The 25,472-nt window shown below is 40.2% G+C and overlaps 1 protein-coding gene across 6 annotated transcripts in view; it reads right to left on the reverse strand.

The window, feature by feature from the left end:
- GOLGB1 (golgin B1) overlaps nt 1-25,472 on the reverse strand; it is an 80,963-nt gene that overhangs the window by 2,602 nt on the left and 52,889 nt on the right. For 4 of the 6 annotated variants that reach the window (XM_064287237.1, XM_064287333.1, XM_064287275.1 and 1 more), the window contains 6 exons: nt 14,609-14,787; nt 10,854-11,019; nt 10,523-10,660; nt 5,427-5,570; nt 4,398-4,495; nt 3,822-3,956 (listed from right to left, as the gene is read on the reverse strand). In XM_064287237.1, coding sequence (XP_064143307.1) covers nt 3,822-3,956; nt 4,398-4,495; nt 5,427-5,570; nt 10,523-10,660; nt 10,854-11,019; nt 14,609-14,787 — 860 coding nt within the window. The other 2 variants (XM_064287375.1, XM_064287408.1) reach the window with 2 other exon arrangements.

A 25,472-nucleotide genomic window follows, 5' to 3' on the forward strand; every position in this document is an offset into this window, starting at 1 on the left:
GGTTCCTGTCTTGGGCTAACAGAAGGTTTGGGGACCATGACCTCTGGGGTCCTTCTAGTCTCAGTCAGACCAATAAGTCTGTTTTTTTTTACAAGAATGTGGGGTCTGCATCCCACTGCTCTCCTGCTCCCTCAGGGGTTCTCTGTTGTGTTCCCTGTCAGGGCAGTCATCGGTTGTAGCTGGGCACCATCTAGTTCTTCTGGTCTCAGGCTGATGTAGTCTCTGGTTTATGTGGTTCTTTCTGTCTCTTGGGCTCATAATTACCTTGTGTCTTTGGTGTTCTTCATTCTTCTTTGCTCCAGGTGGGCTGAGACCAATTGTTGCATCTTAGATGGCCGCTTGCTAGCATTTAAGACCCCAGACGCCACTCTCCAAAGTGGGATGCAGAATGTTTTCTTAACAGATTTTATTTTGCCAATTGACTTAGATGTCCCCTTAAACCATGGTCCCCAAACCTCCACCCCTGATATGCTGGCCTTTGAAGCATTCGGTTTATTCAGGAACCTTCTTTGCTTTTGGTTTAGCCCAGTTGTGCTGACCTCTTCTGTATTCTGTGTTGTCTTTCCCTTCACCTAAAATAATTCTTATCTACTATCTAATTAGTGAAAACCTCTCTCCCTCCCTCCCTCCCCACTCTCATGACCATCAAAGAATATTTTCTTCTCTGTTTAAACTATTTTTTGAGTTCTTATAATAGTGGTCTTGTACAATATTTGTCCTTTTACAACTAATTTCACTCAGCATAATGCCTCCCAGGTTCCTCCATGTTATGAAATGTTTCATGGATTCATCACCGTTCTTTATCGATGTGTAGTATTCCATTGTGTGAATATACCATAATTTATTTATCCATTCATCCGTTGATGGGCACCTTGGTTGCTTCCATCTTTTTGCTATTGTAAACAGTGCTGCAATGAACATGGGTGTGCATACATCTGTTCGTGTAAAGGCTCTTATTTCTCTAGGATATATTCCAAGGAGTGGGATTGCTGGACTGTATGGTAGTTCTATTTCTAGTTTTTTAAGGAAGCGCCAAATCAATTTCCAAAGTGGCTGTACCATTTTACATTCCCATCAGCAGTGTATAAGTGTGCCAGTCTCTCTACAACCTCTCCAACATTTATTATTGTGTTTTTTGGATTAATGCCAGCCTTGTTGGAGTGAGATGGAATCTCATTGTAGTTTTGATTTGCATTTCTCTAATGGCTAAAGATTGTGAGCATTTCCTCATGTATCTGTTAGCGGCCTGAATGTCTTCTATAGTGAAGTGCCTGTTCATATCTTTTGCCTATTTTTTAATTGGATTATTTGACTTTTTGTAGTTGAGTTTTTGCAGTACCATATAGATTTTACAGATCAGACGCTGATCGGAAATGTCATAGCTAAAAACTTTTTCCCAGTCTGTAGGTAATCTTTTTACTCTTTTGGCGAAGTCTTTGGATGAGCATAGGTGTTTGATTTTTAGGAGTTCCCAGTTATCTAGTTTCTAAAAAGTTTTTTTAAAAAATTTGTTAACGACTGATAAGCAAAAACATCCAAGAAGGAGTTCTGTGGGATTTGCAGAACTAAACTGAACTGTCAGCAGTCTTCGCTGCTTTCTGCTCCATTTTTGTACCAATTTGTCTATTTATTTAATACTGGAACTTCTCCATTTAATGAACTTCTCCTTTTAACTAGCTGCCTTTATCCTCTCAATAGTTTCTCCCAAAAATACTAACTGTATCAAAGGAGATGCAGGTAACATAGCACATTCGATGAAGCATTTGCCTGTAGGGAGGCACTTTTTAATTGCGGTGGGGAGGGTGGAGTTCCACCGAGGTTTTCTTCCACTGAAGGCCTATCAATTAGCCTGGTCCTCCTGGCCTCTCTTTGCAGACCACACGCTTTTCTCCACAAGAAAAGGAATGCCTTAATCTGATGTGTGCATTTAGAAAGAGAACTGAGTGTGCACAGCCTAGCTCCTTCCTCCCTCTTTTCCTCTTGAGAGCTGGGCTGGCTGCACAGTACACTTTCTGTGTCTACTCCTGCATGCGATAAGCTTCTCAGGGGAAGCCCTGATCTGGGCCAGCATGGTCTCTTACTACAGTAAACTCTGCAAAAGCCAGAGCCCATGGAAGGCAGAAACCCGTCAGAGAAGGAAACTCAAATATTTTCCACTAATAGAGAGCGATAGAAAAGTGGTAAGACTGTACTCTGTCAAAGGCTGAAAACTGGTGAGATCCAGAAAACCAAGGCAGTCTTATGGAGTTCTGGCTCTCACAGGTGTCGCTGTATATGGGTATGTCTGTCAGCTTCTGCAGGCTGGCCTGAGGATGAGCTGTCTGTAGGCGGTGGTACGACAACCAGGACTGGCTGCTCCGAAATTGCAAGCTACCAAGTTCTGCATACACAGGAGGTTCTACCGGTAAATGTCAGTACCAGGCCTAGGCAGGCAGCACCGCAGCAGCTTCCCCAGTGCCCACTCTGCACCAAGGCCAACAGGGATTGTGCAGAGGCTAACCACGGATTAATGCAGCCTAACGTGGCTTGTCCACAGGCCCCGCTCCCCCCTCTCTGTGCAGTCTCAAGCTGGCCTGGGACAGATTACTGCACACGAGGGGGATATCCTCCCAAAGGGTCAGGTTTCACGGGTCTGAACAATTCCACGTGATGGCAGGAACAGCCATGGGTACGCAGGCCTGAGAATGCCCAGCAGAGACGGTGAAGACTGCGCTGCGTCCCGATGGGGCCCACCCTCAAAGACACACACCAAGGCCCAAAGGGGGACGAAGGTTAAGAAGTGGTGAACGTGCTGCATGGGAAGGAATGTATCCCAAATAAGGCCCAGATCTGGGATGACTGAGGGTGCCACCTCTGCGAATTTCTGAACTTGGCAAGAAGGCATTAATATCACAGATTCCACTCTCGGAGGGAAGAGCCAATATTACCTAGGTGGCTTTTCTCCCTGAACGTGGTCAAAGTTAAGGCCTGCTTTTAATGCTTCTTTCCATATAAAGGGACATCCAACAGCAAAACATCTGCAGCCACTCTCCACCTCCTCCTCCTCAGAGTAGGTCTCCTGACTGGTGAGTCTGAGGTAAAGAACGGGGGATGAGGTGTGCTCTGCTCCTCCATAATCACTCTGGGAGCAAACTGCTCAGGACGTGCAACTTGCTCTGCTGCTCCAACGCTCCAGAGTTTACAACGGCAGGTTCTTCTCCCGGGAGGGAAGCCCGCTCTCGATCAATACTGCCCGGGACTCACTCCAAGGGGGAGTGCAGGCTTAGGAAGCAGATGTGCCAGCCAATCAAAAGCTACATTCTTTCCATATAAGCTTTACAAAGTCATCTTTCAATTTCCCATATGTTTCAATCTTCTAAAAATTTTTTTTTTCAATTGATTCAGATCTCAGATAGAAAATGGGGTTGCTATTTATTTGGCCTTCTGAAGAACCTAACATCTACCTCATCTGGTTAATGTTGGGATAAAATATCTTCCATAGCTTATTTCACATAGTATGAATTAAGCCAAGAAAGATATCTTACTTTATCCCAACAATAACCAGATGAGGTAGATGTTACAAGATGTGCAATAAGCTGCCAACAATTGGTAGCTATTATTATTTTCTAAGAACGACTGCGGTGGAAGGTAAGGGCCTCCTGGACCCAAAAGTGCAGCGTTCTCTTGTGTGACCACAATGACCCTAAGCTCCGTACAGTATCCATCTCAAGACAAAAACACGGTCGGAAGTCTGGCTGCTGAAATGCACGTGGGTACATATTCATCACGTACGATTAGAAAGTATCAGAAGTGAATACAGGCTCTCTCCCTCCATGCTTTACCTCCTGATTTCCTCCTCGGCTGCGGAAAGTGCGGTCTCAGCAGCCACTCTTTGGTCTCGCTCTTCTTCCAGCAGCTTCCTTAACTCGCTCACCTCCTGTTTAGTGTTGCACAGTTGCTGCTGGGCTTCAGAAATGCTTCGGATAAAAGGCAAACAAACAGCATCACTAAATGCAGAAGACAGTTGCTGAGAAGTGGGATGCCAAGTCTTCAAGAGGTCTTCATAAGGTTATAAAGCAGGAAAACGTACCGAAGCATGTAGGAACACAACGGATATTTTAAAAGCATCGCTGTACAGAGATTAAATAAAGCTGCCGAAAGCACGTTATGAGCTTTTGGGGACTGAACATCTCTTAACATTACAGTGGTGTGCTCGTGTTGGAGTTTTTGCTTTATAAACTTTTCACACACAATGTCTTAGTCAGTAACGTACTACTCAATCCTCACATCAATTCTGTGAGACCAAGGAGACAATGAGACATATTAAATGCAGACAGTGGACTCCAGTTCCATGTAGATCACCACCCACATTTCTGTATCTGTAGCACATGCCCCAGGGTGAGAGTCCTCTCCCCTACCTCGGTTGTGGCTCCCTCGGTTCCTCAGAATCACTCTTTCTGCGAGTGCCATTCTTCTCCTGGGGAGCTCCTGGAGCAACATATAGAGTGGGTGGCGCCTAGAAGAATAAGCTCAGTGAATCAGTGATGAAAGCTTCTATGGAACTGTACGTGGGCAAAATGAAAACTCACTTAACACTGGAGAGAATGAAAAATCTTGGGGCGGAATAGTCCCACCTACAGTTTTCATCTAGTTCAGATCTAGAAGGTGAGAATCCTCTTTGCAAGTAGATTAATTCTCTACCTGAAACTCTTGCCTTGATTTTACTCCAGACTCTCATCCTTGAAAGCTTATAAGTTTAAAGGCTTAAACCCTGGTGGCGTAATGGTTAAGTGCTACGGCTGCTAACCAAAGGGTCGGCAGTTTGAATTCGCCAGGCGCTCCTTGGAAACTCTATGGGGTAGTTCTACTCCGTCCTATAGGGTTGCTGAGTCGGAATCGACTCGAGGGCACTGGGGCACTGGGTTATCAAAGTCTGCTTCCCCCTAGTGGAGGCTCATGGATTTCCAGAAGCTACTCTGATCCTTCCCTTGCTTGGCCTTACATGTCCAAACCCCCCATCTTCCTTAAATGTCCAATTTATTGCCATACTAACTCTCAGTCTCTTCCAACTTCAAGTGCCCGCCTATTTGACGCTATCAGTAGCTCTGCCTCATTTGATTTCTCAGGTCCACACCTTCCTACGGATTTATTTCTTGAAGCAAAATCAAACACTGTCTTAATTTCAGAGTCCTAAAAGCCTGTCATCACTGTTTTCCCTTCACTGTGTGATTTCTCTCTCAGCAACTCACTCATCTTTTTCTTCTAATCCTTTCACTCTATGATTTTTTTGATTCCCACCTCCATTACCGCTCTCCTCCCTCTTCGTTCCCACTTTCTTCCATCACATCTAATTAATCGTCAGCCTGAACCCTCTTCAGTGTTGTTCCTTATGCGTTATTACTTGTGCTCGATTTCATAACACTTTTCCCAGCCTCTCATTTTCTTACCGCCCGCAGCTCTTGAATTTGCTTCTCCAAAACCGCACAGTGATTAAATAGGTCGCTGCAGTGCTGCTGGGTCTCACGAAGACTCTGAGTGGTGTCGCACAGCTGAATTGAAAGGGTATCTTTCTCTTCGAGCAGCTGAGAGAACTGCAACAAAGAGGACAGGATAAGCACCATCCTACAGAACTGCTTTACAAGAAGCACCAAGTGCTTAGGCTAACTGTCCTGAGTTTTTGGGACCTAATGTCTTTTTATGAAGGACCCGTATTTCAACAGTAGCAACAACAGCACTGTGTCTTCCTTGAAAATAAGAAAACTCAGAATTTTTTCAGCTGAGAAACAAAAATAATTCTAGAGCAGTAGCAGGAAACTTTTTTTACATTGTGCCCAATCCATTAACTGAAAAACCAGGAAGTAAGCAATCTAATATGACAGCCTACCCCAGATATATAAGAGGAGGAAGACAGTAACTTGGGCCCAAGTTTAAGTTACTAACAATTGACTATAATCACCAGAGCTCAATATGGCTGTGGACAGAGTTGTCACCTAAAAATTCATACAATAACATTCCTGGGCAGATTCCTCGAGGCCACAGAGAGTTAGAAGTTACCAAGAGAGTAGCATAAACTGATTTTGGATACACGGTAGGAGAGAAAAGCAGAATAAATCATAACAGGCCTAGGCACACATACGAAACTGTATTGGAAGCATAGATTCTCAGGTGGAGAACATATTTATAGTCACTGAAAACAGGATTCTCCTCTACTACATGAATGACATGTAGTTATTCAGTCGTTCCTTGTACATGGTCAGTGTCAGGGAGCTCACGACCTGAAAAACCGCCCCACGCCATTTTTACCAAGACAAAACCAGATTGTTGTTTTTTATAGTGAATAAAAAATTTACCCACTGTAGCTTCCACTCATTGATTTGACTTCGGTCCTCTGGAACTATAATTCTGATTCCCCTCTCACAGACTGTCAAGTTTTTAAATTTAGTTATGATTAACACCCAGGTACACTAATAACCACAGAAGTGTCTCACCAAAGACGACCTACACTGTGTGAGAAGACACTGGTGTAACCGGCTGCGTACTTGGCCTTCTTCTTCAGTACTCTTTCTTATGAGGATTCTGGGGTGAACGTTTATATACAAAAGTTGAGTCAAACGATGTTTTAGAGAAGAGAAGATAAGTAGTTTTCTAGAAACACTCCAGGAAAGGACATTTGATGCATTCAGAAAATTAGAACACAAGAACCCACACGGTATAACAAAAATATTTGCACAACCAGAATGAAAAGCACAAAAATAACCTTATATCTGAAGAGCGGTTTTTAGTTTACAAAGCATTTTCACAAGTATCGTCTTATCTGAAAGACAGAAAAAGGGCTTCTGTCCCTGTTTACAAAAAGAGATAAACAAGGAGTAGTGATGTGCCTGAGCTCGTGTGGCTATCAGATGTAGCACTCAGCACAGTCCTTCGCCCCCGTGCTACCACTCCATCTACTACCTGATCACGTCCTACTCTGGGAAGCTAAGCAAGTTACGGGGTTTTTTGGAGGGTGGGGAATATTTAGTAAAGGCCCTTGAGAAACAAAACTAATTTGATGGCAGAGGTAGCTGGGCACAATGACAACTCCTGGGTTCTGAGATGGGGAAGAGCATGATTCCCTCCTAACACAAGAAGATGTTAATTTTCCTGGTCACAATGAACAGCCTAAGCCACACAAAAGCAAACCAAACCAAATATCCCTTCGTGTTGAAACGAAATCCTGGAAGTTTTTCCTTAGCATACCCTACACGAGAAAGCGCAGACTTGTAAAGCTCATTCGAAGCAGGGTCTAATTGCTAATAATAAGCCAACCTGGATAATGTTTGCATTATTTTGTCTAGGATAAACATAAGTCCCTCGAGCTTAGGGGCTGGCAAACTACGATAGGGGACTACTGCTTGTTTTTGTAAATAAGGCTTTATTGGAATGAAGCCACACCCATTCATTCATGTATTATCTGACCACTTTTGTGCTACAACTCCAGAGGTGAACAGTTGTGACAGAGACCACAAGGCCAACAAGCCAGGAATATCTGCCATCTGGGCCTTTAAGGAAAAGTATGGTGATCCTCACTCTAATGAGCTATTGTATTTCATTGTTTATACACTTGAAAAATTAGAGTGGGCAGTGGTGGTCCAGCGATAGAATTCCTGCCTTCTCTGCGGGAGTCCTGGGTTCAGTTCCCGGCCGATGTATCCCATGCACAGCTACCACCTGTCTGCCAGTGGAGGCTTGTGTGTGTCCATGATGCAGGGCTTCTGGATTAAGACACACTAGGAGGAAAGGCCTGGCAATCTACGTCCGAAAATCAGCCAGTGAAAACCCTGTGGATCCAACTCAAAGAATGTAACCAATGTCACTGAGTTGCACGTATAGAAACCGTGGAATCGGTGTCTGTTTTGCTGTGTATAGTCTCAACAACAATAAAATTAAGAAAAAAAAAAATGACCCTGTGAATCACAACAGTCTGATCCTATCATGCGGATGGCACAGGACCAGGCGGTATCTTGTTTTGTTGTGCATAGGGTTGCCATTAGTTGGGGGGTCATCTCAATGGCAGCTAACAACAACGAAAATGAAATAGAAGGAAACAACCGAGACTATATTATACTTAGTAATTACTCCTCTCAGGTTTTTAAGTTTCTAGGACACTTCTAGCATTACAGACTAATATCCAACCATGCTGGTAGAAATTACATATAAAGTCTGAGCATCTGAGGAAAGAATTAGGGCAGCAGCTTTGGGAGGAGTCATTCTATGCTGACAGCCTGTCTACTTTGAGCTCATTCTGGGGCCCAGGAAGCAATTCTCTGAGCTGGCACTCACTTGGCATGAAGTTCTAAGCTCACTGGGTTGTGAACTTCACAAGGGACCACGTGTACCCTATGTGGCCAGGCTCATAGAGGGCAAATAATAGTTACCTGTTCAATGAATGAATTAATGAGACTCGGGATGGAGACTCTGTTCTTGGAGTTGACTGTCGCCATCACCAGAATGACGGTGACCTAAAGCAGTGTTTCTCAAACTTTTATTATGTGATATATGAATTTTATCTCAATAAAGCTGTTAGAAACACACAACCCAGAGCCCAGACATAAATATACATAACTGAAAACTAAAGTTTCTCAAAACAAGATGTATACTTTATTACGTACGCTCTGGTATTTTCAATCTCTTATTGTGTTTTGTAAAAAACACTGGTCGCACTCTTTGTACTAGCCCCAAACTGAAAAACCCAATCATCCTTCAACAGTAGAATAGAGAAATTATGGTATATGGCCAAAACGCAATATTATACAGCATGAGAACGGAAAAACTACAACTATAAGCAACATAGACCAATCTGATTAAATGAAGCAACACAAAAAGAGAAGACATGATCCCATTTAAGCATTCAAAGCGGATGTTAGAGAACAGAAGAGGACACAAGGAACATCTAGGGTTCTGGTAATGTCCTGATTCTAGAGCTGGTGCTGGTTATACAGGGGTCTTCACTTTGTGAAAATATACCATGCTATCCTTATGACTTGTGTATTTTTGCTGTATGTTACTTCAAGAAAACATTTCTATTGAGATTTCTTTACCTACTAATAGCGCAGAATTGCAGTTTAAAACACTGCCCTAGAAAGACAAATGCCCAGGGTGATTCACAATCTAAAGTTCAGGAGAACAAAGGTAAAAGGGCTGCCATGCCACTTAGTTTACAGAAAAAAGGTGGGCTACGGGGGCTATGGAGGGTAGAATGTTCTGGAAGTGGCTGGCTGGCTGGGAGAAGAACTGGTTGGGCGCTGCTCTGGAACCCATCTGAAAATTCCTGGACAAATTCCCCAACAAAGGATTTGGAATTTTACCATCAGCGATTCATTCGGATCAACAAACCTTTAAAAACGCAAATTTCTCTGCCAATGTTACTAGTGCTAACAGTCTCTGACATTTTAGAGTCAATTAGTTGAATTTAACAACATTTAGTAAGTACTTTCTACATATGTCAGGAACTGTGCTTTTCCACAGGCATTACCACATTTACCTCAGACTGGCCTCCTCCTAATAATACCTTGGGCGAGTTACTTAAAGTAATACCTCAGGGCCTTAATACCTCCGTGACAATAACCTACTGAGCTTTATTATTTTTGGATGAGCTCATGAGAAACCTGTATACACATGAGACATTTTGCATGTAATCTCTGGACATTCACAGCTCACCTCAAAGCCAATCTTTGAACTCCAGAGTCTGACTGATTTCTCGAGTCCCTTTTAGTTCTAACATGAACTACCTAGGTGGTTCCATTAAAAAGGGCAGAAGTAGGAGAGATACCACTGCAGAATACTTTGACTAGTGAGAAGGCAATAGGAGGATACTGATTGAGCAGGGTGGTCGGTGAAGAAGGAGAAGGAGCCAAATAATGAAAGAGAAATGAAGACAGAGATGTGAGAAAGCATCCAAGAATAATTTTCTTTAATCCTGATGTCAAAGTGGCTCTTCCTTTAGAAATAGGTCCCATCTACTCCAGCATGCTTTCCTAGAGTGTCTGGAGTGGCAAGGCTGGGGTATGGAAAAAAGAAAACTGGCTTCTTTAGTTCCACTCAATGAGGACGCCTACAAATGGAGCAGAATGAAGAACAGACATCTCACCCTGACCCCTGTTACCTAACCACACCTCGAAAGTGTCCCTCCTCCTTCCTAAGACTCCCCTACCTATTGCATACTTGTGGGAAATATAGAGGAGCTTGTTGGCAGATTTGGGGGAGCTTTCTTGACCTGAGCAATGGGGAGCAATGCTGGGAAGGATGGCTTTCCAAAGGAGCTGGCTTTTCACTGTTATAGTCCAGGTTTCTCCAAATCATTCCCAGAGGCTCTCAAAGGGCAAGGAACGGGAATGACCCGATGTTCAGTGCTTTGGGGAGAGCAACTCAAGTTCTGAAAAGGGTAAATAATCTATACCTTAAGGTATGTGACAGCTGGAGTCTAGCTGGAATCAGCTTCTACTTACTTTTTGTCTGTAGTCATGAATAAGAAATCAAGTTCCAGTCTAGCAGGGACACTCACCTTGCTCTTCAGTTGCTGAATTCTTAATTCCTTTTGGTGAATTTCCTTTAAACTGTCATTGACCTGGGCCTTGAGAAGTTCTGTCTCATAAGCCAGGTTTTGTGACCCATCTAGGGACGCTGATGTCTCTGGGGATGCCTGCCAGGATACAAGCATTGGTGAGATTCCCTCTACGATTTATCATGTTTAATTCCTTCCCTGGACAAACCTTGTCCACCCCACAGAAATAATTAGATGACTTATCTAGTAGTGGCAGGTGGGCACCTGCAGGGGCTGATGTTTCCTGGGCAGTGGGTACCTGTGAGGAGTGATCGGCATTGAAATTACTCACCTGTCTTTGGTACTGTACTTTGAGGTTCTGAGTCTGGGGGGAAGAAGCCCTCAGTTCCCTCACAATGTTCTGCAGATGACTAAGCTGCTGATCCTTATCTGAGAGAGCCAGGAGGTACTGCTCCTTCATACTCCTCTCATGCACTTCCCAAGAACTCTTCTCCATCCTACAAAGAACGTGAAAGGATCTCAGGAAAAAATACACTTGTAAGGCCAAGGTGAACCATTCCATATGCAAAGCACGATTACAGGCAGAACCAATGTGGTAAAGAAAACACCTAATCAGAGTGAAACTTATAAACAGAATTGTGCACTAAGATGATGGAGCCAAAGAAAAAAGATTCAACTGGCAAGACTGGGTGCAAGCAGTACTTTGTGAAAAGCTGGCATCTGGCTGAACCTTGAACAATTCAGTAGGACTTCCATAACGGGGAAAACATTCCAGGTTCAAGGAACAAACTGAGCAAAAGGCACAAGTATGAATGCATATGGTATGGACAGTGTGTACAGTAGATATGGTGGGAAATGAGGGTGGAGAGGAATGAGGTCCGGTCATGTGGGGCATTAAATGCTCACTGTGTAAGCAATGGGAAATGACTGTCAATTTTTCAGAAGGGCAGTACCTCGATACAGTATAAACACCACGGATACGGGAATGAAGCTCTAGAGTCTGAAGGATCGAGGCTCAATGCTGCCTATTATCATAGAGTAGGTGTGAGACCCAGAGTAAAGGTTACTTCATTAAGCTCCTTGAGCCTCAACAGTAAAATGGGAATAATCTACTCATTAGGATTCTTGTGAAAATTAAATGAATATTACATGTCATGTAACAAACATAGAGCCTGGCACTTAGTAAACACTCATAAATTAGCTGCTGTTACTTCTATTTATTTATTCCTTGAATCTAGTCAAGAGGAAGGCTTCTATCTGATCCCAGTTCATTTTTTTGAACTACCAAAAACTGCCATTGTTCTTCAGGCCTACTTCTCCCTACCCCATACTCTGAAAAAACTAGGATTGAAATCAAATTTCTGCAGCATTTCTTCATTTTCAATAGCACCAATGTCTCTGTCTTCCCAAAAAGTACACAGTTTGCTTGAATTACCTCTGACCTTTCTGTCTTTCTCTCTAGAAATAAGGTAAGATGGTCTCTTCTTTTCTAACTGACACTTACCTATTATGAAATCATCCTGTTGTGCTCAGACATGGCTTGGGTTACAGTCATAGTTACTGTTACTCGAATTTTTTTCAGACATGCAGAATTAACTCTTAGAAACTAAAACAAGTTTTTATCACAAGGCTACAATATGCAAAAGGCACAGGGATGTTTCTAGAACACTTTCTTTGAAATATTTGTCTGTGAAAACTGAGCGAGAACAAGAAAGAGCGGGTATAAGGGGGTGCGTGAGAAAAATCATAATCTTTTATAAAACACTTCAAGCTGCCATTTTTTGGGGGGAAGAATGCACAAGTGGTCATGGTATGGAAGGAGACCCTCAGCAGAGAATGGAGGCTAAAGGACAAACACAGTTACTTAATGGAAGTCCGCCTGAGGGAAGGTTATACCTCATTTACTCCCTTAAGAGAGCACAGGAACCAGTAGCCACAAGTAGAAGGGAAAGGTTATGATACAAATCTAGAGTCTCCTGATAAGACAATCACAGGGACAAGGGAATCTTGACTAAGATGTCCCAGCTTCTTCATGTCGGCAAAGTTCATTTTTCCCGAGCACTTCAAGAGCAAAAGGCAGGGAATCTTAAAGATATTCAGATAAAGAAGCTGGTCCTAAAATCAGTGAAGCAAATCTATCTATTTGCTTTTTCCTTCTAAAAGTGAAGTAAAATGTTCCCCTTTCATTCTTGTAATATACTCACATCTACTTGGTATATAATTTTACTTATCTTCAAAGTAGCTACAATGTGGAAGGTAAAGAAAGAAAAGCCAAGAGAAAGGTAGAAAGAGAAAATAGGAAAAAAAAAAAAATCAATAGACAAGGAATCATTTTTTCTCCTTCTCTTTCTTTTTCAGTTTCCTGGGGGTCAACCTTATCTATAAGGAAATTAGCCTTTCAGGTTGTATTTTTAATCTCTGCAATCTTCATCATTTGGACAAGAAATGTGCTCTTGTGTTATCTGGGGAAGTTGTCAGCTCCTTGCAATGAGCTTGATATACTTTGACTTTTATGCAAGTTTATAAGATGTTAAATACAAAATTTTTTAGATGTAATTTTACTCTATAAACTTTAAATTGCTAATTTCTAAAAAGCGGTCTGTTCTATAAACTTTGCTTAAGGTTTATTTATATCATGTTAGTAAAGTAAACACCACCATCTGTCAGTTTGTCGTACTGTGGTGGCTTGCGTGTTGCTGTGATGCTGAAAGCAATTCCACTGGTATTTCCAACACCAGCAGGGTCATCCATGGTTTCAGCAGAGCTTCCAGACTAAGAAAGACTAGGAAGAAAGGCCTGGTGATCTTTGTACAAAAACTGGCCAAAGAAAATCTTATAAATCACAACAGAATACTATCCTGACCACTTGCTTTGGACACATCGTTAGAAGGGATCAATGGCTGGAGAAGGACATCATGTTTGGAGAAGTACAGGGAGGGTGAGGGATGTCCTTGGTGTGATGGGCTGGCACAACAGCCACGACAATGGACTAGAACATGTCAGCTACTGTGAGGAGGATGAGTAGGCAACATTTCACTCTGTTGTACATAAGTCACAATGAGTCCGAGTAGATTTGACACACGCCCAATCTGTCCCTCTGTCCTTCTACCCATCGCTCATACCTATCCAGGATTTGTAAAGGGATAAATCTCCCGTGCCTCAACATGAAGAGCTCTCTTATGCTTATTTATGATGCTATATTTGTCATCTTGGCAGCCCTCTGTAAGCTGGATGGGAATCCAGACTCCACATTGCAGTCTCTGTACTCTTTGTCTCTTGTCCTCTGGCATGTGAAGAGTTGAAGGGACAAAGCAGGCGCTACGTGATCAGTGGCACTTTCCAACATTATAAGCCTTGGATTCGATTCTATTAAGGTAGCATGCTCCATCTTAAGTTAAAAAGTAATAAAATCCCAACAATGAGGTTGTACAATAGGGCCTGTTTTTTTATATACTGCAAAGGGTTTGTTCTTTACTTTTTCTTTTTGGATCAAATTTGTTAGAAACACACACACACACACACAAACCAGAATTACCATTCCTATCTCGATTTTTTTTCCTGCCGTGACAGTGCCATATAGCACTGTTATTGATCTGTTTCTTAAAAAGAAAAGGGTTGGGACTTCAGGTTCCAGGCAAGATAGAGTACACACATTTCTCCTTATTCCCCCCACTAAGTATAGATAAAATCTGTGGGCATTAAAAAAAAAAAAAAAAAAAAAACCATAAGAACACTCGGGAAGGTGAAGAGAAGGCAGAAGCTAGGGGCCCTGGGAATCAAGGAATGACATGGTGATGAGTCCTCTGGTTTTTCTGTCTCTGTATACCCCACACATACTTAAATGAGTGCGTGTAAAATTGGTGAAGTCTGAATAAGGCCTGTGGACTGCACCAATCTCAATTTCCTGGTTTTGCTATTGTCCTGTAGCCATATAAGATGTTAACACTGGAGGAAACTGCATGAAGAATACACGGGAGCTCTCTGTACAATTTTTGCAACTTCCTGTGAATCTGTAATTCTTTCAAAATAAAAAGCTGAAAAAGGAAAAGAAAAAAAGGAAAGGGTTGAGAAGCAGGCTTATCATACCTGAGCTGATGCAACTCATGTTGCCAGGAGAGGTGTTCCTGCCGGAGCTGTTCTTGCATCATCTGGAATGTTTTTGTTTTATCCTGATATTCCTGAACTTGAGCCTTCAGTGGACGTAACTCAGTGATCTCCTGGTTAACCTGTAAGTACTGCTGCTGCAGATTCTTCAATTCCTTCAGCTTTAACCAAAGGGAAAGTAAAAGGGTGATTTATCACATCACATCTCATTCACCCAGCTATCAGTCATTAGCAGCTCCCTGCTAAGTCAGACAGCACAACAGACTACCAGCCCCTAACAGTCCATTGACATATCACTACAGCATGAGTCTCTAACATGGTGAAATACATGCTGCCTGACTGGTGAAAATCACCCCATGGAGCTAGTTGCCCATGGGCCTGACCATTCCTGTAAGTTTTACCCTTGCCTTCTGAGGTCCTAAACTGACTTTAAATCTACAACTCTGACATGCGCTAGACCTAAGAGGCCTACAGCTTCTGCGTGGGTGGTAACTCCCTAGAACCAGAAGTGTGAAGATGGACTGGACTTCTATCTACCATGTGTCCTGGTTAGTTTTCCAAACCTTCTTATGTGGATATGAACTTTAACTCCGGCTGATACAGATTATAAACAAAGCAGTGTCACGAGTGGTTAAAAGCATTTAGGGTCTGGAGTCAGATATTCTGCCACTTCTTGTTTGTATGACTTTATGCATGTTCCTATACCCTCTGTTTTCATTTCCTTCGTTCATAAGATGAAGAAAATTACAGTATCTCCCTCATAAGAGTATAAGAACTAATAGAAGGTTAATGCACTTCACACATAGTAAGCCTTCAATAAAGCTAGTGATGATGGATGACAGGCTTCTCTTCAATTTGCAAAACTGCCCATCTACATTTCAGGTATATCCTCAAGCTCTTTACCCCAATACTTAATAAAAGCTTGGCAGTAAGAAATAATGGCAAGATATCTAGACAAAAAGGGGGCCTTGAACACACATATCTCTTTCGTCCACTCCGGAAACATCACTAAAGCTACAATAAAGGCATTATTTTTTAAGCATAAAACACAAGAACGGGAAGAACAGACAGTCAGCAACGACAACATTTTAGAAGCTGAAAAGCAGATGGATATCTGGTAACTGACTTAACAAATCCGAGAAAGCTGATTATCAAGCTTGCGGTAAGGCAAGCCAAGAACCAATTGGACTTACTCTGCAGAATCTTCAAAAGGCTCAGGAATGAACAGCACCAGGAACCTCTGGAAAAGACGGTGATGGGGGTGGGAAAGTGGCAGTTGAAATGAGGAGCATTAGATGAAAGCTGCTTAAGAGACAGTTGCATCCCTCGCTCCTCTCCTCAGCTCCACACTTGTCATCCCAAAGACAACTCGAGTTTTATTCTCTGGAGAAGGTAAAAGAGAGGCGTCTCTAGGCTGTGGAACACCAGGCGCAGATGAAGGTAAGGGTAAATACCAAAACAAGGGTGATCAGTGAATGTATGTTTTCTAAATGTTGAAGGCTTTCCCTTACTCATCTTACAGAATTGTGGAACACAGGTCTTTACCCTCCAGGCAGGAAACGGGACATCTTCTCTAGAAATTCTGACCAGTTCAGATAAACTAAACGTATCAACATGGCAAGTACCCACAAACCTTAGCAAGATCATGCTGCAATGACCACAGCTGGTTAGCCCTGTTAAACGAGCTTTTTGGATTCTACCTTATACATGAACAGAAAACCAAAGATTCACCCTCACCTTAAGAATGACTAATATCAAAGACAGAGATAAAAACAAACTGGAAGAAGACTAATTTGAAAAACTGAGAAATTAGCAAGGGAAAGAACATAATATACTCAAAGATTTAAGATAGAATATTAGGAATTAGAAACATTATAGCAGAAATAAAACATTATAAAGAAAAATGAATTATAAGAAAACTTCAAAAAACAAAACTACCACCACTAACCTTGGACAGATAAGTGACAAAAATATATCCACTGAGATAAGAAAAAAAGAAATCCTTAGAAATTAAAAATATGGTGGCAAATATGAAAACTTCAATGTAGGAATCAAAAGATGAAGGTATGAAAATCTCCCCAAAGCACAGCAAAAAGAATAGAAAAGGTAAGAACGCTAGAGAATCAATTCAGAAGGTCCTACATTTAAATAATAAGATTTTCAGAAAAAAAGACAATAGAGAGAAAGGATGGGGAAAAAATTATAAAAAAAATTCAAAAGGAGTTCCCGAAATTGTTGTATATTGACTTCTTAGATTCAAAGGACTAGTCACTATGATGAATAAAAATAGGCTGACGCCAAAACACATTATCATGAAATTTCAGAACATACAGCGCAAAAATATTCTATATACTGTGAAAGTGTAAGGGGAAGAAAGGGAGGGAGAAGGGAGAAGGAGAAACAGAGAGCACACAGGAATCAGGAATCAGAATAGCTTCAGACTTCTGAATCACAATGTAAGCTAAAAGGCAAGAAACCAATGTCTTCATAATTTGAGGAGAAATTATTTTCAACCTCCAATTCTATACCCAGCAAAACTATCAATCAAGTGTGAGAAATACAAAGATATTTTCAATAAATCTGCCTATTATGTATCTTTTTTTGGCAGCTACTGAGTAATTTATTCCATCAAAACAATGGCACAAAATCAAAAAGGGGAAGACACAGAATAAAAGAAACAGGAGGTCCAATATAGGAGAGAGATGAATGGAAGCCATAGGATGGTGATGGAAAATATTCTAGGATGAAAACTGTGTCCTAGGAGTACGAGGCAGCTGGTTCAGGTAGGAGCAGTTCATGAGAATTTTCTTCATAAAGATGAAATTGATGGAACAGCTGACGTGAACAAGCCTCTTGAGAGGAGGCTGGACAACTGACAGAAAATCTAGGGTTAAATTACATTTATAAGTACTAGGAAACTAAATAACAATAACAACACAAAAACTCAGTTATTAACTGTAGGTAAAAGAGAAAGATGTTGAGAAAAAGAAAAGTAACCCATCTCAGCTCTAATAGCATTTTGTAGTTGTAAAAATGTAAAGACCAAAAACCGATTTAACCAAAGTTAAAATTAAATTGCATAAGGAGAAGGGGGGGCAGTTTTTGTGTTAAAAATATGTGTATGTACTATGGATGAAGAGCACGTAAAGACAGCTAAACCTTCGTGTTAGCATAACGGAAAGTTAATAGTTAATACAAAGAATGGAATCTCAAAATGAAATATAAGCATGATATTTAGATATTGAGGAAATATCAAAAGAATAAGCTGAAAAGGTTGAAAGCAATGGTCTCAAAAGAAGAAGTAGGGTTGGGAATGCTGCTGCTTGTTTTTCTCACTGAACCTTGTAGAACTTAATGATTCTTAAAATATGTGTCTATAAGTTTATTTTTTAAACAAAAACTAAATTAAAAACATTTTTGTTTTGTTTTAAAACAAAAACATATTTTTTATGCAGTCCACTCACTCCTCTAGTCTAGATACCCTAATGTTACAGACCAAATCTGAAATAGACCAAATCTTCACAGAGTTGTGTGCCTAGGACTGCATTTTAACTCTTGGTAAAACCCAGACCCAGTGCCTTCAAGTCGATTCCGACTCATAGCGGCCCTTTAGTGAAATCTGTGTAGTTCTTATGCCATGCGCTTACATCAAGGGACAACTAAATAAAAATCCTATAAAACACATTATTATATTTACTATAGAGAAGAATGGCATTTCACAGCACAGTACCATCTTCATGGGAACTCACTAAAGAAATTTCTCACAGGCCTTAATGCTTAAAGAATAACTATTCTTGTTTGAGCAGGTGGTTTTTCTTTCCTCCTTTTTTCCTAAATTCTCGCACATGGTTTTGATTCCCTCTTTCTGATGACTGCCAGAAAGCTGAGAAATTAGCAGCCTGTCTTTCTAACAAAGAGTACAGGATATTGTGACATCTCCTTGGGACACTAGCCTCACTCCTGGTTTAGCCTTTTTCTCTGCTTTCCTCCTTTTCTCTTCCTTCCCAGTTTCCTTTATTATATTTTATCTTGATAAACTGCTCCTATTTTTATATGCTACAAGTCATTTTCCAAATGAACTGAGTATAGATAAACAAATACAGCCACTCCCTAGAGATCTGTTCTTCATCCTGTAGGTAGAGATTGTCTAAGTGGTCCATTTGACTATGGGAAAGTCCTAAGGAAGTCTGGATAGGTGTGGAAACTCCAGAAGGTTTGCAGAGTAGTTTGAAATGTGCTAGTAGAAACCCTTGAACTAATTTTCCATGATCTGGACCCTCAGACTTCATTCAGCAAACTCCCCCTTGCCTAACCAAGTAAAGGTGGAAATCAAAGTAACCCAAGCACCTTTCAGACCTCAATCATCTCTGGGTAGTCCTGAGGGCAAAGGCATGTAGAGCAGGCAGAGGAGATAAAATTCTGGTCTGTGCTAAATGTTGAACCTGATAGAGGTTGAAGTAAGTTATCCACTATGCTTACCCCACACGCAACCATGATTAACAGACTAAAAACTTCAATGCCCATGAGACTGACTGAGAACAAGATATCTGGAAAAGAAGAGCTGATAGACAGCTAATACATTCAGAAGTAAGCAGAAGGGCATCAACAGAGTGCAACAGACCCTGTGCCACAAAGTCAGACTGTCAGGCCTTCAGGTAATTTATAACCCTTCTTAGGGTTATGATTCTTTCATGGCAGATGTGAATGCCTCAGTTCTCTTCTACCTCATAGTTTACACAATGGAGAAAATACTGGTGCTTTCACTAACAACTACAAATACAGAAAACGACTATCAATTATTGATTATGTACCAGATGACTAGTGAACACCATGCTAAATACCATGGGAAATAAAAAAAAAAAAGTGTAAGACACAGCATTTCCTTACCAGGACTTTGCAATCAAATTGCAGAAATAAGAAATAGTGTATACATAAGACACACACACACACACACACACACACACACAAGTGACAATAAGTATAAAGGAATATAAAGAGAAGGCAACAAACAATCAACCAAGAAACGTAATTAAGGATTTGTACTCTGGGGTGACCTTTAAAGAGTGGGAAATATTAACCAAGATGGAAAACAATTGGGGAGATATATTGGCAGAGAGGATGGTAATTTGGATTAGTAGGAAGTACCAGATACGTTTATTACATAGTAAGTAGATCACCTTGGCTGGAATAAAAAAACCCAGTGCCATCAAGTTGATTTTGACTCATAGCGACCCTACAGGACAGGGTGTAACTGCCCCATAGAGTATCCAAGGAGCACCTGGTGGATTCAAAGGGCGGACCCTTCGGTTAGCAGCCGTAGCACTTAACCAGTACGCCACCAGGGTTTCCTTGGCTGGAGTGAAGGCTATAAATTGGGGAGTAGTAAAAGGGAAGATTGGGGAAGAAAGGTAAGGACGAATTGTAGGGTCTGAAATGCCAGATTAAGAGGTTTGAATCCTAAGTCTATTCTACAGCTACAACTTTTAAAGGTTTTTGAGTAGTAAAATAATAATTAGAGTTTCAGCAAGATCTACTGGACAATGGTGTATAGAGTGTTTTCAAGAGGTGACAAACTGGGAGTGGCATTAGTACAACAGTTTAAGGGTAAGGTTATCCTAAAATGTTGAGGATGGAAAAACAAAAAGAAAGACTTCAGACATTTTGTGAATAAACAAATGATAGACATTATTGATTAAATGGAGTAAAATCATAGACAATTAGGAGTCCACAGGAAGAGAAGATTATTACTGAATTATGGAAACAGGGAAATCAGAAAAAAAAAAAAAAAAGCTGGCTTAGGCTGTAAATACTTAGCAGACAAAAATGTGGAACTGGCATTGAGACATACAAAATTCAGTGCCTATTGTTTCCAATAGATAAGAATAATAAAGTAATTCATTGACTACAACACAGTTAATTCATAATCCATCCTAAAACCTCCCAGGTAGTAAAAGATTTTGACTTAGAGGTTAATCAACACAAGGATGCCATAAATTACAGTTCTGAAGCACAAGCTGTCCTGATGGAGCGAACCTTTTGAATTTGTGATCTGAAAGGACTAATAAAAAGCCGAGCGCCTAGGACAAAGTGAGCTGAAAATCTATTAAAACTATTTTTAAAACATAACAAACATGCATAAATCTGTAGATGTCAAAATCATAGCTGAGAAAGGGGTTTTGCTCAGATTGTAAAACTGCCCATAAATAGCGTAATATGAATGAACATATTACCTACAAAGGAAAAGAAAAATCTGTACAAGACTCTATAGTTAGAGGAAGTGATCTTTTCACTGGGGCTAAACTTATAAACTAAAATTTTCAGATACCAGGCATGGATCCCATGTTAAAATGGAAAATCTGACCTTCTGAAGCTCAATTTATTTCACATTTGGCCTATTTTCCTATAAGTACATGGCCTTGGCAGAGCTTAAGGCTGTTTTGAAAGGGAAGAGAGAAAAGCCACAAAGTAGAAAGCCCTGACAATCTGTCTTGACTCACGTAGTTCCAGTTTTTGCCTTTGAATCTTGGTGACCTGTAAGTTTTCTGAAAAAGACCTGGATTTAACTCTTGGATGCTACTAAAAGCAAAGCAACAAAATTTCCACATTACAGATCCTACTTATGGTCTTCTCCCACTGAAAAAAAGCTGGGTGTTAAATGAAAATGGGCAAATGGTTCAGCCTACAAATAAAACTTTACTAAATGGTCATTTAAACTTACTTTAATAAACCATTTTTACATTAACTTTTTTTTCCCCCACAAATTAAGGCTGAGTTAGTATTAGACAAGCTGACTTCTCTCTACTCCTAATTTTAGCAGGTGATCTATTGCTAAACCGTCATTCGTAAGAAGGCACTGAGGGAACCCTACACTTTCAATTAAACTATGACAAATTCTGGAAACATCTACACATTTGTGTGTATGTGTATTATATATAAATAATATATAAAACACCTCTCCATCATTTAGTCCTTTTATAACCGGCAGAGAGTTTCATGCAGAGGAAATTTATGATTTATTAAAATGGTAATGGTAGATTTAAAAATTTAAATAATGTTTTTGTGTTTTCCCACGAACAAACAGAACCTGTGAGATGTATAATCCTGCCCCTAATTACTCAAATAATACCCTGAAGTTTTTTTATTCTTTTCTATAGAAACAAAGATCAATTTAAAGGAAGGTTCACAACTTGATCTCATAGACACATACAGAACACTCCACCCAACAACAACCAAGTATAGTTTCTTTTCTAGTGCACATGAAACATTCTCTAGAATACACCACATATTAGGTCATAAAGCAAGACTTTCCAAAATCCAAAACATCAAAATATTACAAAGCATCTTCTCTGACCATAAGGCCATAAAAGTAGAAATCAATAACAGAAAAACCAGGGAAAAGAAATCAAATACTTGGAAACTGAACAATACCCTGCTCAAAAAGACTGGGTTATAGAAGACATTAAGGAGGGAATAAAGAAATTCATAGAATCCAATGAGAATGAAAACACTTCCTATCAGAACTTTTGGGACACAGTGAAAGCAGTGCTCAGAGATCAATTTATATCAATAAATGCACACATACAAAAAGAAGGGCCAAAATCAAAGAATTATCCCTATAACTTGAACAAACAGAAAGAGAGCAACAAGAGAAACCCTCAGGCACCAGAAAAAAACAAATAATAAAAATTAGAGCAGAATTAAATGAATTAGAGAACAGAAAAACAATTGAAAGAGTTAACATGACCAAAAGCTGGTTCTTTGAAAAAATTAACAAAATTGATAAACCATTGGCCAGACCGACAAAAGAAAAACAGGAAAGGAAACAAATACCCTGAATAAGAAACGAGATGGGCGATATTACAACAGACCCAACTGAAATTAAAAGAATCATATCAGATTACTACGAAAAATTGTACTCTAACAAATTTGAAAACCTAGAAGAAATGGATCAATTCCTAGAAATGCACTACCTATCTAAACTAACACAAAGGTAGAACAACTAAACAGACCCATAACGAAAGAAGAGATTGAAAAGATAATAAAAAAAAAAAACTTCCAACAAAAAAAAAACCCTGGTCTGGACGGCTTCACTGCAGAGTTTTACCAAACTTTCAGAGAAGAGTTAACACCACTACTACTAAAGGTATTTCAGAGCATAGAAAAGGACAGAATACTCCCTAACTCATTCTATGAAGCCACCATATCCCTGATACCTAAACCAGCTAAAGACACCACAAAAAAAACAAATTACACACAGACCTATATCCCTCATGAGCTTAGATGCAAAAATCCTCAACAAAATTCTAGCCGATAGAATTCAACAACATACCAAAAAAATAATTCACCATGACCAAGTGGGATTCATACCAGGTATGCAGGGATGGCTCGACACTAACTAGAAAAACAATGTAATCCACATTGTAAATAAAACGAAAGAACCACATGATTTTATCAATTGATACAGAAAAGGCATTTGACAAAGTTCAACACCCATTCACGATAAAATCTCTCAGCACAATAGGAACAGAAGGAAAATTCCTCAACATAATAAAGGGCATTTATACAAAGCCAACAGCCAGTGTCATCCTAAATGGAGAGATTCTGAAAGCATTCTCCCTGAGAACGGGAACCAGATAAGGATGCCCCTTATCACCACTCTTATTCAACATTGTGCTGGAGGACCCAGCCAGAGCAATTAAGCTAGATAAAGAAATAAAGGGCATCCAGATTGGTAAGGAAGAAGTAAAAGTATGTCTATTTGCAGATGACATGATCTTATACACAGAAAATTCTAAGGAATCCTCAAGAAACCTACTGAAACTAATAGAAGAGATCAGCAGAGTATCAGGATACAAGATAAACATACAAAAATCAGTTGGAATCCTCTACACTAACAAAAAGAACACTGAAGAGGAAATCGCCAAATCAATACCATTCACAGTCGCCCCCAGGAATATAAAATACTTAGGAATAAATCTTACCAGAGACATAAAAGACCTATACAAAGAAAACTACAAGACACTACTGCAAGAAACCAAGAGAGACCTACATAGGTGGAAAAACATACCTTGCTCATGGATAGGAAGACTTAACATTGTAAAAATGTCTATTCTACCAAAAGCCATCTATAGATACGATGCAATTCCAATCCAAATTCCAACGACATTTTTTAATGAGATAGAGAAACAAATCACCAACTTCATATGAAAGGGCTAGAGACCCCAGATAAGTAAACCACTACTGAAAAAGAAAAACAAAGTGGGAGGCCTCATTCTACCTGATTTTAGAACCTGTTATACCACCACAGTAGTCAAAACAGCCTGGTACTGGTACAACAACAGATACATAGACCAATGGAACAGAATTAAGAATCCAGACATAAATCCATCCACTTATGAGCAGCTGATATTTGACAAAGCCCAAAGTCAGTTAATTGAGGAAAAGACAGTCTTTTTAACAAATGGTGCTGGCGTAACTGGATATCCATCTGCAAAAAAATGAAACAAGACCCATACCTCAACCATGCACAAAACAAACTCAAAATGGATCAAAGGCCTAAACATAAAATCTAAAACGATAAAGATTATGGAAGAAAAAATAGGGACAACGTTAGGAGCCCTAATACATGGCATAAACAGTATATAAAACATTACTAAAAATGTAGAAGAGAAACCAGATAACTGGGAGCTCCTAAAAATCAAACACCTATGCTCATCCAAAGACTTCACCAAAAGACTAAAAAGACTACCTACAGACTGGGAAAAAGTTTTTAGCTGTGACATTTCCGATCAGCGTCTGATTTCTAAAACGTACAAGATTCTCCTAAAACTCAACCACAAAAAGACAAATAACCCAATTAAAAAATGGGCAAACATATAAACAGACACTTCACTACAGAAGACATTCAGGCCGCTAACAGATACATGAGGAAATGCTCACGATCATGAGGAAATGCTCACGATCATTAGCCATTAGAGAAACGCAAATCAAAACTACAACGAGATTCCATCTCACTCCAACAAGGCTGGCATTAATCCAAAAAACACAATCATAAATGTTGGAGAGGCTGTGGAGAGATTGGAACACTTATACACTGCTGGTGGGAATGTAAAATGGTACAACCACTTGGGAAATCAATTTCATGCTTCCTTAAAAAACTAGAAATAGAACTACCATACGATCCAGCAATCCCACTCCTTGGAATATATCCTAGAGAAATAAGAGCATTTACACGAACAGATATATGCACACCCATGTTCACAGCAGCACTGTTTACAATATCAAAAAGAAGGAAGCAACCAAGGTGCCCATCAACGGATGAATGGATAAATAAATTATGCTATATTGACACAGTGGAATATTACACATTGATAAAGAACAATGATCGATCCATGAAACATTTCATAACATGGAGAAATCTGAAAGACATTATGCTGACTGAAATTAGTCATTTGCAAAAGAACAAATATTGTATAAGACCACTATTATAAGAACTGGAGAAATAGTTTAAACAGCGAAGAAAATATTCTTAGATGGTTACAAGACGGGGGAGGCAGGGAGGGAAGGAGAGGGGTATTCACTAATTAGATAGTAGATAAGTTTTATCTTAGGTGAAGGGAAAGACAATACACAATATAGGAGAGGTGAACACAACTGGACTAAACCAAAAGCAAAGAAGATTCCTGAATAAACTGAACGCTTCAAAGGCCAGTGCAGCAGGGGTGGGGATTTGAGGACCATGGTCTCAGGGGACATCTAAGTCAACTGGCATAATAAAATCTATTAAGAAAACATGCTGCATCACACTTTGGAGAGTGGCATCTGGGCTCTTAAATGCTAGCTAGCA

This window comes from Loxodonta africana, chromosome 1 (genome assembly GCF_030014295.1).
Source record: "Loxodonta africana isolate mLoxAfr1 chromosome 1, mLoxAfr1.hap2, whole genome shotgun sequence".
In the NCBI taxonomy this organism is placed as follows: Eukaryota; Metazoa; Chordata; class Mammalia; order Proboscidea; family Elephantidae; genus Loxodonta; species Loxodonta africana.